Source organism: Mya arenaria, chromosome 8 (assembly GCF_026914265.1).
Source record: "Mya arenaria isolate MELC-2E11 chromosome 8, ASM2691426v1".
In the NCBI taxonomy this organism is placed as follows: Eukaryota; Metazoa; Mollusca; class Bivalvia; order Myida; family Myidae; genus Mya; species Mya arenaria.
Genome location: NC_069129.1, coordinates 24,689,881 through 24,705,518, shown reverse-complemented (window position 1 = coordinate 24,705,518; position 15,638 = coordinate 24,689,881). Strand labels below are relative to the sequence as shown.

Sequence of the window (15,638 nt, the reverse complement as noted above, 5' to 3'; positions counted from 1 at the left end):
AGTATAACTGTAAAGTACCTCATCATCTGATTAAGTCTCCAGTGTTGATTTTATCATCACTGACATCTTTCAAAGAACAGTGTTCTAGCGATATTCCTAGATAATCCTTAATTGTTCCTAGCTTAATAGTGTGGGAATTTGTTTCCAACAGTTGATCAAAGGTTCAATGAGATCAAAGCATACAATCAAAGTTGTGTATCCTGAAACAGTTCAGTCAAAATCGCTTTCGTTTCACATTTCATAGTCAGAATAATCAGCCACATTCTGGAGTGTGGCTAATTGTCTGATAAACATAACATCATTCGGTAATTTCTGAGCATTATCCTCCAATCATGAAGCTCCGTTTTATGACCTGCTGATGAAAACCTAAAGGCGCCAGGAAAACTTGTGGAGATTTCAAGACAAGCATTGATCTGATCAAGACACTAATGAGCTCCTGCAATTACACGGGTGAAATCTGACATCAAGCTTTAGGTTTGAACTGCTAATTTAAAATAGAGTTTTGACTAAAGACCGATTTCAGCATAAACGATTGCTTTTTACCTAAATGCGTTAAAAATGCAGAAAACATATGCTGAAAATGCGCTTTTCACGCAGAGAAAATGTGCATTAAATGCAGAAAAAAATCGCGTCTAAACCAGATTAAATTTCTAGTTTTAAATTCACTTGGCAAAAAATACGCTTAAAATACAGTGTCAATACCGTTGTATTTAATGCAGATAAAATGCGCATTTAATGGCATTTAACACACTCTTTTGGGAAGGGTAATGTCCCAACTTCTGAAAATAGGCTGACGATCTACTGACGTTTGACTAACATAAAAAGACATAAGTTTAAAACATATTTGAGCATAATTAGCATAGCTTCTATTTAAGCTGACACTACAATGGTTATTGCTGACACAATTAACTTAAATAAGCATGGATAACAACAGCGTAGATAGTAGAGCAGGGTTATATCTAAGTTCGTTATTCATATAGAATTCACTATTGTGCCAACTCAACTTCGGTAAACGCACAATCGGTGATCTTATTCAACAATACCTGTACTTCACATTCCCTTCGCTCATGAGTGCAAGAATAACGTTTCTTTTAATTTAATCAACATTAATAATAGTTGTGCTGTTTACAGGAGCGCAAACCATTATCACTTAAGTACATATCTAAAGATGCATATACAAAATGCGCATGCAAGAACGAATGTTCTTTTGTTTGAGATTTAACACTAGTTATAATGATGATGATGATGGTGATGATGATGATGATGATGATGATGATGATGATGATGATGATGATGATGATGATGATAATGATGATGATGATGATGATGATGATGATGAGGATGATGAGGATGAGGATGATGATGGTGATGATAACAAAAAATGCGTAAGAATAAGACTGTTTTAGTTCTGCCGTAAAACGTTGCACGAAAATACGCATGCACGCACGTACATGCACGCACAAACGCACGCACGCACGCACGCACACACACACACACACACACGCACACACACACACACACACACACACAATTATCAGATTTTTGTAGTTAAGGCAAGTAAAAGGTTAATAACCAAACTTAAATTAAAGAAGGAAGCAATCTAATCAAGATAGAGTAGACACTTTTTCTGGATGTTATTTGTTAGTGTTATAGTTCTATAGGTCTTACTGTTATTGAAATATATCCCGGTTTGCACGCCTTACGCAATATATAAGATGGCATTATATCTACCAAATATGGCTGGTGCATTTGTAAGACCACAGTCATGGCAGTTTGTCCTACCAACATGAATGGTGCATTTGCAGTACTACATGGCATTATATCTACCAAATATGGCTGGTGCATTTGTAAGACCACAGTCATGGCAGTTTGTCCTACCAACATGAATGGTGCATTTGCAGGACTACATGACATGATGTCTTACCAACGTGGCCGGTGCATTTTTAAGATCACATGGCATTATGTCTAACTAACATGGCTTGTGCATTGGCTTATCATGTAGCATTACGTCTTACCAATATGGCTGTAGGCATTGTATGACCACATTACATTTTATCTAACCAATATATCTGGTGCATTTGGAAAACTATATGGCATTTTGTCCAACCAACATGGCTGGTGCATTTGCAAGGTAGGAACACAGGTTTTGCGAGCGACACGTCATTTTAGTTTAAACTATATTTTTTGAAAAACAATTGTGAAATTAGTTATTACAATAATATATTAATCACTCTCGTTGACACGAGTTTACGCGTCAGTGTGGTCTTGTGTTGTGGGAGAAACCTGAGTACCCTGAGGAAACCCACTTGTCCGGCTTGGTGACCACATGTGCAAAGGCTGGGAATCGAATCCGGGTCACCTAGGTGAGAAGCGAGTGCTCTTACCACTGCGCTAACCGGAAAACCATATCATTTTGATATGTCGAACACATGTGCCGAGTTATTCTAAACTATGTCCATATAGGTGAAACTTACAGCCAGAGCCGATGAATAACGATACTCTACGTCCTTATATGCATCACTCCATAATTAACAAACCCAAAGTGTGACCTTGATCTATTTGGTTAAGACACATGTATGTATACACTGTGATGTTTGTGGAGTTTTGTGTTGTTCTTCCGTGTTTCTTGTTTGTGATTTTTTGTTTTTGTGTTCTATGTCTTTGGCGTTCACCCAGTACCATTAAACCGGGTTTGTTTAAACTTTTTGCTACTGAGCTTGTTTCTGTAGTTTTTCACATAAGTATTGCACGAGAAACGTCATATTGGTATATCCAACACATGTGGCAAGTTTTATAATCATTACGTTGTGAATAAACATTAAGCGTGACCTTGACTTTAGAGGTTGGGACATGAGTCTAACATGCAACACGTCGTCTTGGTATGTGAAACACATTGGGCATGCTATTTTAAGATTTGTTCATATATGAGAAAGTTACAGCCCGGACACAGCCACCTATACGCCCAGTCTTAATACGCAGCATTCCCTAATAATCAAACCCTTAGTTTGATCTTGAATTAAGACTTAGGGATAAGGGTTTTGCAAGCGACACTTGTCTTGGTATGTCAACACTTTTGGCAAGTTATTTTAGATTATTTCCATACAAAAAAATAAAGCCCGGATACGAAAAGTTGAGCCGGACACACAGACGGACGGGCGAAGGACGAACGGAAGGTGCGACTTTGAACTGCCTAACTTCCGGGAAATACAATTGTATTGATAAATGGTAATGCTGAATGCCTTATTATTGGATTTATGTGTATTTAAAGTATTGTTGGTAACACTATTATAAAAGTGCGATTTACCATAATAAAGCCATAAATACCTGGGCGTATGCAAAGTATACATTGGTACACTTTGAAATTATCAGTCCAGGGACTAAACGTAAGTTAAACCAGAAAATCATATATTGGCTGACCTAGCTGGTCACAACAGTTACACTTACTTGTCCCTATACATATATTTCTTATATTATACCGAGCACTTTATATTAAATTTCGTATGTTTAAAACGCTTTTGGTGTGTTTTTTCGTGAATAAACCCAGCAAACACATGACGTTGGATCAACGTCGGATACAGGTTGGATTTAGGTCACGACGTCGGCCACTTAAATACAACGTTGTATCAACGTCAAAACCACGATGTCAGTCCGACGTCGCAATTAGACATCGAACCGACGTTGTGATTTGGTTATTGTTTGAAATAAGTTGTATTTTTCAAGTTAAACATGATATACACATGATGTAACAAGAAATTGCTCGAAAAATCGTGATACTGCGGCAAATAAAAACTAAAATTCGATCATGTTGTTATTCAAGTTGCTTCCCTTGTCTGTGCCCTTGGTTTCTGTAATTGGAATTTCCGCATGGTGTCGCCTGTTTCTAGACTTTTTTCTTTCTGTTTTTTTAGTTGCTGTTAAAATTCATCTTGTTAAACAAAAATTAGCAGAAATAATTATATCGATAGCTTCTTATCATGTCATTTAGATAATTCCGAAAAAATGCATGTTCAATTCCTTATCTTAAAATAGACGCGCGCAGTTTTGAACCCATTCCGATCCGCCATATTGCTCATGAGGTGTACGAATATTGACGAGAGTGAAAGATCAATTACTCCTCTAGAGACTCGACGGTTCATATTTTAATTAATACAACAAGGTAAGTTGATACAATGCATGTTTAACGGTTTATAGCAATATTTTTCTGGTGTTTTACAAGGTTGTTTCAATGAAATTTTAGCATACATGTAATTCAACCCGATTCGTCCTCAACTGGCATCGCGCCGATTTGTACTTTTTTGTATGAGAAAACAATGTTATTTGTTCTCTTGAATAATATCTGTAAATACATGTACTAGTATTTTCTGTGTAATTTTGAACTTTGATCTGGATCCGAAAAGCCCATGTTATTTACTATTGTTTTTGTTAAACACAATGTTATCCAGCAAAATTATATATATTGTTATCAAATTCATATTATTATGTACCTCTTTTTGACAGGTTTGTGACGGACGATGTTATGCCTAGCTTTATCGTGAAGGGGAAAAGGAGAAAATGACTTTCCAAAAGCAGTTTTTTCAAGGTGTTCAAGGTAATACTTGCCAAGTCAAATCTGCTTCTTGACAGTAATCACTTAATTATTTTTATTATTAAAGTGAGTACCAGGTATAGTCTTGTGCATTCACCTCTTATAAAACTAGCACCAGTGCCCGTTCAAGTAAAACAAAGCAATTTTTCACTGGAAATGATTTCATACACGATAGCTTTGATCACAGATGCTTGTAACTGACTTTTGTTGTGTGGAATTTGATATCAAAACTTTATTTTCAGCAGTTTCAAGTCAATATAATTTAATTTGACAATATTTTTATGTATTTAAGCAAGTGTCACTGTGATTACTGCTACTGAACTTGAAGTTGATGGGGCAATTGGATCCTGTCTGAAGTACGCTCCAGACAGACAAGGAGGTTGAGGACGACCAACTGTTTACACAAGTTAATTTACATACATCTCTAAACTTATGAATTTACCATGTATCATTTAATTTAATGTGCCTTTATCATTTAATACTTTTATTGTCTGTACAGATTTGTTGTGAAAGTAAAACCCGTACATTGTCTGAGTTGTTTGTTAATGAATGTAGGTGTATGCTACGGTAATTCCTAATTACCTGTTACATGTGTGGTATGCATGTTTATACTATGGATTTGTTCCAACGTCGTAACTCAGACGTTTTTCCAACGTCGTAACTCCGACGTTGTTTCAACGTCGTGATTTCGAGGTCTAAAAAACTTTCATTTTCAACCAATACACAACGTTTATCCAACGTCAGTTTCTGACGTTGTTACAACGTCTTTCCAACGTCAATTGTTTGCTGGGAAGCTTATAATGTTTACTTTCGACTTTTTTAAAAATCGGAATCAGCCATCACCGTTTTTTTTACGTCAGCGGTCCATATAGTATGACGTCAGCGGTCCATATTATATTTCAAGCGAGGTCCGGACCAGCCAAAAATGATTTGGACCGCTGACGTCATAAAAGTGTTTTTATTTAAGTACATTGATATACGGACCGATCAACTTTAAATACACTAAGAAGCGACGCATTCATGTAAAGGATAATAATATAAAACATTTGTTTCCCGACCGTATGAACATTAGCCTATTTCAAAATTTGTACCTGCAGTCCCGGATTGAGTAACTTATGGGATATTTCGAACACGTGTATAAGGACGGTCAAACATTGGGGTTTTCCCACTATGTTAAATACAATCTTGAATTAACAAAAATGATGTTATATTTTATTGAAAAACTCATACAAGTCATATCCCGTTTCCAGAAATTTTGATATAATAAAACAAAAACAAAACAGTAAGATGGTCTGAATATTACGTGAAAATTGTTATACTAATAATCTATTTATTTCATCTCTCTGTGATAGCCTTGAAAATATTTGTTAGTTAATTTGTTGTTGAAGTCACCTAAAAGACATCTGCTAGTCTGCCAAAAATGTACAAGGAATCATTTTATGACATTAATGAAATGTTTAAATCTTGGATACATATGAACATACGATGTATTTGTTTACATTCGCAAATAAATCTCACGTATTTTAACGCGTTGATAACATTTCGAAATATGTTTCAGTTTGAGTCCGTTCTATTTATGTTGAACATATTTTCATTTACATTTATCACATTGTTTAAAGTTTAAGAACTACCAACGACATAAGACCATGAAGTTAAATGTAATTACAAAAAAGTAAAAATGTTAAACTTTGAGCAAACACTTTTTATCCACGGCCGTTCAATGTAAATATTTTATTTAAAAGGTTGCCGTCATATTTAAATGTAAGAATTGCTGAGGCAAGCTAGAATTTGTGTTTTATTATGTGTTGATATGTTTTTTATGTAAATGAAAATTAATTGGAATTTACCCATGTGTTTTCCAACTAAATTATATTCACCACTCACTAAAAAATAGAACTAAATTTTAAACTGTGTTAAATTCAAATTATTTGTCCAGAAAACATTGGCCATTCATTCGTTCGGTGTTTTAATATTTGGCTATTCCTCTCGTCCAACACCAGGCATGAGTATTTAAACATTAATGATAACTCTTGATGGAGAAGAACTATAGATATATTATATAAGTGCCAGGTACTCATTGTTGAGTCTTTGTTTGTGTACTGTTCCTGTAAAAGCTGTCTCTTTTCAACGTGCAGATCACAAAACGTTCAATAAATTGATAAATGAAAACAATAAATACTTATATATATGGGTAAATGATTTGATACATACATGCACATCAGATATATAGTAAAGAAGAACTAAATAAGTATACGGTTTTTCATGTTTCTTAATTTTTGAATAACAAGCTATCTTAATTGAAAATACATACATAGTAATGTTTATTATTAGAAATTGTAAATTCATCATGTAATAATGATAAAACATTAACATATGGAACTTTTTGACAGAAATCCGCCTCGAATATTTCATGAATCAATGATCAAGAAAGATTTTAACATGTGTTTCAAATAAGGGTCAGTTTCCGCTTGTGCCTGCTTTATCATATTACACCGGTTAATTAGCGCTGGTTTATATCAGTTACGTTATGACTGTTGGAATACTGACACCAGTCTGTTGAAGCTTCTAGCCCCAGGACTGACCAAGGCAGAGTGCTAAATGGATATCCTGCTGACTAAATTGGCCATCTCAATTACACGCCCAATAAACACCTATATTCTCTAATTTTTCAAGTCTGCATATTGAATGCTACTTCTCTTCATTGACCGACATTGGTTCTCCTGGAGGTCGACTTTATAGACTGCAATACACATTTTTGTACGCGCGTGCGTTCTGATTCAGAAATGTATTGTACGGTCACATCTTGAATATAAGAGTCTACGGTATATATATAAATGCTATAATATAATATTATGTATATAAAAAATTGTTGTTAATTAGTTTTTACTTAATGTAAACATGATAAACTTAATCATTCACAGACACACATTTACTAAAACCGTAATCTTATGCAAAATAAATGAAATGGTTTACTCAGTAAAATTGATTGCATAATTTTATAACTCTTAAATAAGTATTATATAACTTACATAAGTTAGCACCACCGTAATATAGATTTAAAAAGTTAACTCTTCAAGCTACTGGAATAATGATTGGTAACGTATCTTTTGAAAGTGGCATTTTAATGCACCATTATCAGTTGGCTGCGTAGTAAGCCCTTAGGAACTATCTGGTAATTAACTTCCCAGCCCTAGAATGCTAGGTCATAATATTACCTCACCGTTATTATGATAATTACACTGACCACAAGCCCAGTCATACATCATCAAATCGAACAAACTTACATCAAGTCAGTAGGTGGCTGGCGTGAATTTCTCAGCGCCCTCTTTTTTTCCTAAATTTATTTATTTAGCGAATACATGTGAAATGGATTTTTTCAAGCAAGTGGAGTAATGATAGTGATATTTTTCAAACTGAAGAGCAGACATACCATAGACGAAGCATCAAGCATGATCCGTATGGTAGCATTGGTTTGTAAACTTATTCTCTTTTTTTAAAAAGATTGAAATACAAACTTAAGGCAGTCCGAAGAATCCGTCCGGAGACATAACTTAGACTTGGTACGGGTTAGTCAGATTTTGTTAAAATTATACCGAAATATATAAATGGATAAGAAAATGGTGCTTGTTAAATAATTTCTAAATCCGTCTATTTACAGCAGGGTTATGGCCCTTGCAATTTCCACTTAACTTTTTTTAGTGTAAAAGGAGTTAAAACGTGCAGAACTTTTCATTTTCAGCAGGATGAATTCTGGTTAAAGTTTGCTTTTTTAATGACTTGTATGAATTTGACAGTTATACTATTTTATAACTTTGCCTTAAAACCTAGATTAGTTGAAGATTTACTAATTGAACAAACAGTTTGTGGAACACGAATGACGTAGTCGGGAATCGTGACAGGGCCTCTGGATTGCCAGTCCAGTATGCAATTAAATAGCTAAACCAGCATAATTTATTGCATTTTTTTCTCAAATGGAGTTTGCATAAACACACCTTACGAGCCAAAAGCATGACATTAGGCAAGTGGAAGTTTGGTGCACCTTGAATCTTATCAATCACTGTTTGCTCATATTGCCATTTCTATTTTCACATTCAGCTGTTGTGGAATAGGGTTCTTCTTGTAACAAAGCCATTTGTGTTCAGGACCAAATGTATGCTGTAGGCTATATAGTATAGATCCTTAAGTGTTCTTGACAAGATAATGCCTTATTAATGACAAGGTCATGTGTAATATTTGTTATTAATTACAAATATGTATCATTCTACACTTTATTTGTTGTGTATATAGGGTTATTTTCATTATATGAAAAGCAGTGTCCATTTGTGTTCAGGATCAAATGTATAATGTTGGTAATAGCGTAGAACTCTATGTGTTCTTGACAAGATAATTATATTACAACACAAGATATTAATGACAAGGCCATGTGTTAAATGAGTTTATATTTTCAGAAATAGATCATTCGTTGTTGTGCATATAGAGTTATTATCATAATATGAAAAAAGTGTAGTACGATAAAAATAAACGCATTGAACCAGCTTCATTTTAACTGACTGTTTATTTATCAAATACGTATATCATTTTCTCGACAATAACCTTTCTAACGTGAACTTTCGCGGAAGGAAAGCCAGAAGACGCGAAAAGACCTAGTGTTGAACTGAGCTCTTTCTTCTGGATGTTGATGGGTGCACAACAATATGTTATCTTTTCATTTCCTTGATTTCATGTTTTGTCAGATGCTTTATTTTTACCAAATGTCAATCCAAATTCCGAAATAAGTCGTCATCATTGTAATTTAAAGTTCTTCAACTGTTCCATCCATCATGAAATCATCTACATTAAAATCAATCAAATTATGGTTGCTTATTTTGTTTTAACTGCTTTACTGCAGATAACAGGTTTGCATATGGCCTATAATTTTACAACGATTTCATTGAAAAAAATAGTTCCGTAGTAAATATGCCCCGCCCATTAGAATTATTGCGCCCAATGGCAGGACAGTAGTATCGAACAAACGCACGCGATTTCGATGGGAAATGCCATTGCACTTTATACAGAAATAATGTGAAATTAATAAACAACAACCATCGTTAAGGAATGAAGTGTTAAAGTGTAAATATCATGTGTTAGTTTGCGCCTGTGTTTTATTCGCCCGTCTGTCTGTTTCACATATATTCCCAAAAGTATACGAGCAAGAGTAACAATACTGCACAGAAGTGTTAACCAGATTTGTCGTTATGCACCTAATGACTTATTGTTTGCTGTGCCAAGTTAGTAAAAAGATATGGCCCTAGACCTATATTTATAACATAGCTTACAGATAATGCCATATTGGGGCACACATATCTCCTAAAGTATATGAGTCAGAAACAGAAACGTTTCAGAAACAGAAACGTTAATCATCATGTGTGAACTGTGTTTAATGGCCCGTCGTTCTAGTGTGAGGGCATCCGTGTCCTAAGGACTCATATCTTGTTATAATTCGGCACAATGCAGTTACAGATAATACATCAACTGCATTCATGTGAATATGTACTTCAATGTATTTTTTTTAAAATACCACCAGTTTAAGGAACTTAAAAGGGAGATGCACAGTTAGGTTGGATGGACAATGTCTTTTGAATAACACCTCCAAATAGACTTAATTTAATAAGATAATTTAGCCTCAAAACCTTAAAGGACATACCCGATTTATAAGCGATATATTCTCGATCTTTTCATTACTTTTACTTTAACAAACACGATTGTTAAATATTCTGGAACAAAAAATCATTACCAACTGATTTTGAAGTAAACTTACAATAATGCATTATGTAAAATACAATCCTTGAGAAAAGATTGGTTAAAAACATAAATAAAGGAGGCTCTAAATAAACTAATTAAACAAAATAATTATATTTTTGTTTCAATTCATCTCGATATATTCCCATAATGTTTTGGTAATGTTACCAACTTTCAAGATTCAGTTGGTAATATTCCCAGAAAACCTGGACATTTTTTCGTATGATCTTGATGATTTGGGAAATATTCCCACAAATGTAGAAAACACAACTATAACCTTCAATACTGTACTATGAAGAGTTTGGTAATATTCCCAGAAATATTGCTAGTCCTACAAAAACCACTTGACAATATTACAAAGGGTTTCTGTTGGAGTAAAATGTTACCATGCCGAAAAGGGAAAGTTGCGTTTTCCCTTTTCATTTTGCGGTTTGTTACTAGTAAATATTTTTTCGCGGTTTGCTTTGAGGCATACCATCCCGAAAATTCACAATCCCTAAATGTTGACAGCTAATGAAAACTTAGTTCGTAACAATGCTATTACAGTTAAACGTTAAAGCTGCACTCTTACAGATCGAACATTTAGACAGCTGTTTTATATTTTGTCTTGGAACGAGCCAATTATTCGATAAACATCGGAACCAGTGATATAAGACTATAAGATCAGAACGCAGAAAGTGAAAATTGAACAAAAATACAAAATGTAGCCAAAAGGCTTTGCAATAGGTCACATATGTTATTCTGATTGATTTGATTTAATTAGTCCTAAAAATTGCCCTTTTTACCGACATACATACTACTATGTTAATGGGACATATGGACTTAATAATCGTCTTTTGCGAACCTTTCATAATAAAGATTTGTACACAACGTATCTTACTGTCCCAATTATAATGTATGCTGTCTATACGTATTAGTGTATATGTCTTCTTTATGTGTTGAATTGATAGCGATAAAAAAAATTAAAAAAAAAAAATTTATTTCCGATATCAGAGAAACAACCGAGTGTGGACTATACAAAATCATCATGTTATACTATTTGTTATGCAGGTCTTCACATAAAACTTTATGTATGTAATAAATATATTTTTTTGTTGAATTGTACATCACCAAGTGATCACATACACTCCAGTTGTTTGCCAATAAATGAGTGTATTTCTACTTTCAGCCAGATAATGGAGCTAGAACGGTATGTATGTTGGTTTCTTGAAATTTAACGTTGGATATATCGTAAACTATTTTAAGTATTCATTCTTACATCTGAATGGCTATGATAATATTATGAAAATATCATGTTTCAATGTTAAATTCCATTTCATTTTTACTAATGTACTTAGCATATATGTTCAGGTCGGAAAACACACATCCTTTTATGTCTGTACAATGTTGTATTATTTTGGAAGTCTCAGTGAAGCACTAGGGAAACCGATTAACACATACAGCATAAACTAGTAACATGAGCAAAGCATATCTTGGTAACATCATGCCTGACAAATATGGAGCTTACAGACGTGGTCGACTGGCCGAGGAAAAACTGAGATAAACTCTCATTCAGGGGAAAAATCTGTAACCTCTGCCAGTTTGTCATCCAGATTTACAGGATTTGTCTCGTACCACTAGATGTCGGGCATCATCACCCATAAGCTCCTTAACAAAGATGTATAGAAAAATATCAGTTTTATGATTCATGTATACGTACTTTATCAAGTTATACAAATGTTTATACCTGGTTATGTTCTTTGAAGACAAACGAAAAACATTCTTCATATGTTGAAATTGCATGGTAACAGAAAACTTTCACAATAAACATTTTCTTGTAAAATTTAACAATCAATTGAATCGATGTAAACAGATCGGCTCCCCAAAGCTGAATTCCTTTACATTCATATTCGCACGAATTCCTTATGCTTATCAATCGCCACCTGGCGGTGATTTCATTATAAACAAGGGAAAATAATTCCCGTCTAATTCGTTTTACCCAAACGTAGGAAATGATATTTCTACTCGTCTAACATCACAAATTATTAATCATCTAATCTAATATATATGCAAAAAGCTACAGAAACATGCTCAGTAGCAAAAAGTTTAAACACAAACCCGGTTTAGTGGCAATGGGCAACGCCAAAGACATAGAACACAAATTTAAAAACAAGAAACATAGAACAGCACACAACTCTACAAACAGCACAGTGCATAAATACTATATATATATATATATATATATATATATATATATATATATATATATATATATATATATATATATATATATATATATATATATATATATAATTGGTATGTTATCAAGAATTGTTAGGTACCACCTTGGAACGGTCAGTAAAATGTAAATTTACTGGGGGTTTAAACCAGTTTATGTGCACAAACCTCACTCTTATCCCAACTATTCTTAATAAAGATAAAACGCAAAAGATAAATCTTATCAAAGTATGCATTAACTTGAGGAAACTTATCAATAAAACAAATAATTATAAAAAAAACGAAAAGGTAAACCCCAAGTACTTCAGTGATTAGAGATCCCAACTCTATCTGCAGACGGAGGGAAACAATTCAGATCACCTAATGCAAATACTTTTCAAAGATACGATGCAGTCATTGTTAGAAACCAAAAGCTTCACACACAGTCTACCTTAAAAGGTTTAATACTGTGTGATCATAGAGTTTCATAATAAAAAGCATCATTGTACTAAAACTGGGAACAAATAAAAATAAAAATAAAAGCGACTAAGGCTAATTGGACAAATACAATATTGACAATCGTCGTAGGAAAATCAAAGATATCAAATCTAAATACAAACTGTTAAGTTAAACAGAATGTTTCTAACAGTATTAAAGTATACAATCATTGATGCAGATTTTATGGAGCTATTTGATAATTGAAATAGTATTGCACATATAACATAGATTTTCATATATTATGTAGATAACATATCTTATACAATTCCTGAAATTAACAATAACAATTAACTTATTGCTGTGCTTGTACACCAGATTTATTGATATAAAAAATGGCAATAAATAGTTCTGCCGCTTAAGTATACACAGTAATTATCAATAAGCAGTTGCAATTAATGCGCCGGCGGTTTTTTGCTCGATTAATTAGATTTCAGAATCGTAAATGTATGTATGTAATGTGCTTAATGGTTGTTAAGAACGTGTGCAAAGAACATTATTTAAGCTTTATAGTTAGTGAAAAAATGTTTTCATTTGTGATTAAATGACATGTTTGTTACTGTCGCCAGAGCAAAGGGCTAAATTGTCCTACATATGTTCTTCATACCATAACACACATAAGGAAAGTGTTTATTTTCATAGTTTACATTGACAAAACCACATTACTCGGTAAAATTACGTTAGCGTGCCAAGACGGAAGCCATATGCTGCCCTTTGAATGTAGAAAAAACAATGTCGCCGGATTTACCGACATGTTCGTTACTATAGATTAATAAGGTCTTGGTAGTAATTTTCAGATATACACATTTCACATATTTGACTTAATCAAACATCATTCTATATTTTTGCAACATATCAGTTATATAGGGCAAAAAATGTTTGCTACATGTTGTTTTACACATGTTGACTGAAGAATTCCAACTGACATGTTCGTTATCGGACTTTACATAACTTTACAGTCTAGCAGTACTGTTTTTTTTAACTTGTTGACGCGTAACACATTCTAGCATAGTTTTTCTTTATTTCAAGTATTTGGTAATATAAATGCCTAATTATTGTCATTTATTAATATGTAGTATTAAATATATGATTTCATATTTACATGATGGTATTAGATTGCAACAAATCTGTGTTCAGTGTGTAATACGTCTACTAATAGGTCACATAAAAGATATACAATGTATTATGCTTTTGAAAAAAAACACTTATTTATCTGCTTAAAATTATTTCAAATGCCGTGCATTGAAATTTGATTATGAGTTTAAACTATGACAGGAATAATTCAAGGGAATAGTTTTTTTTTATTTCTAGCATTAAAATTGTCTGAATCGCATGAAAAATTATAAATTAAGTTAAGGTATTCTCAAATTGGTCACATTTTTTTAACTTTGTACTGTCTTCTTTTTGTTTGTCTCAAATCTAATACAGCATTGGCTTCACTTGTTGTTTATTAAAGGGACTGTACACCAGATTGGCACCAAACAAGTTGTTTTTTTTCTTTAACGAATCTAAGGAGAAATTTTTAATAAACCATTTTCCTCTTTGATATCGTTATTGTAAATAAAATACCAAAATGTAAAAAAAAAATTGCAGTGCAGTGTCGAATCCACTATGCTATGAAGACTTACTCTTACTGGGTGGAATTTCCAGATATATACCTAACTCGCATATATCACGTAATAACATCAACGGCAGATTACGCATAAGGAATGAATTCTACTCGATAGACATACCTTTGTAATCTTTTTTGAGTGGAAAAACACGAAATAACTGCTATTAATATATCATTTGTGGATCATCAGTTAGTAAGTTTCAATGCATTAATTGTACACATCGATACCAAGTTCATGTCAGGTTTCTATAAAAAAAGTTGTTTTTTTTATTATTAAATGAGTATAGCCCCTTTAAAATGTACCTTATAATGTCTGTGACTTCTCAAATATTTAATAGTAATGGTCTGCAACCAAGATTTGTTTGAATTATCAAGGTTTCAAACTGCAATGTGTATGCGATTGAAAAGCAAATCTTGAAAGCTCCCTTAGTATAATTTTTAAAAATAACAGTGACCCTGCAAGGTAATCATATTTGGATGATTCATAAAGATTTGCACAGTTATTTATGTATAATTGCATTTAATACAGTACAGTATACCGATGACAATGACTAAAAGTAAGAATGAAAAAAATAATTTATAAAGTAGCTCTATAAATATTTCATGGAATATATATTTTTCTTGACCAAAATTTAAACTCTTAATCCTTTAATAAAAATTTAAAACGGTGCCGAGTAATCTTGGTATCAAATCTGATGGTGTCGAATTGGCGATGTCGAATTGACTTATCGCCGATTTTTCCGGAATCCTACTAGTTGACTTTAATCGAGTAATTAAAATTATCCAAATATTTTATCTAATATTATCATTCCTTCATCAGTAAAAATAAAACTCATATTGCATAAACAAGCTACACGAGTTACTACATTATACCTTTCCCTCGAAAATGTAATATTGGTACGATAAAACAATTCACTTTAATCATATGATTTACCTTGTTTTGTATGTTTTTACACATTTAAAATAACGAAT

The 15,638-nt window shown here is 33.1% G+C and overlaps 1 protein-coding gene across 2 annotated transcripts in view; it reads left to right on the top strand.

Moving 5' to 3' along the window:
• The window catches only part of LOC128244671 (ezrin-like), a 230,160-nt gene that overhangs the window by 175,629 nt on the left and 38,893 nt on the right, over nucleotides 1–15,638 (top strand). For both annotated transcript variants that reach the window (XM_052962702.1, XM_052962701.1), the window contains exon 18: nucleotides 11,532–11,552. In XM_052962702.1, the coding sequence (XP_052818662.1) occupies nucleotides 11,532–11,552 (21 nt within the window). The remainder of the gene's footprint in view (nucleotides 1–11,531; nucleotides 11,553–15,638) is intronic.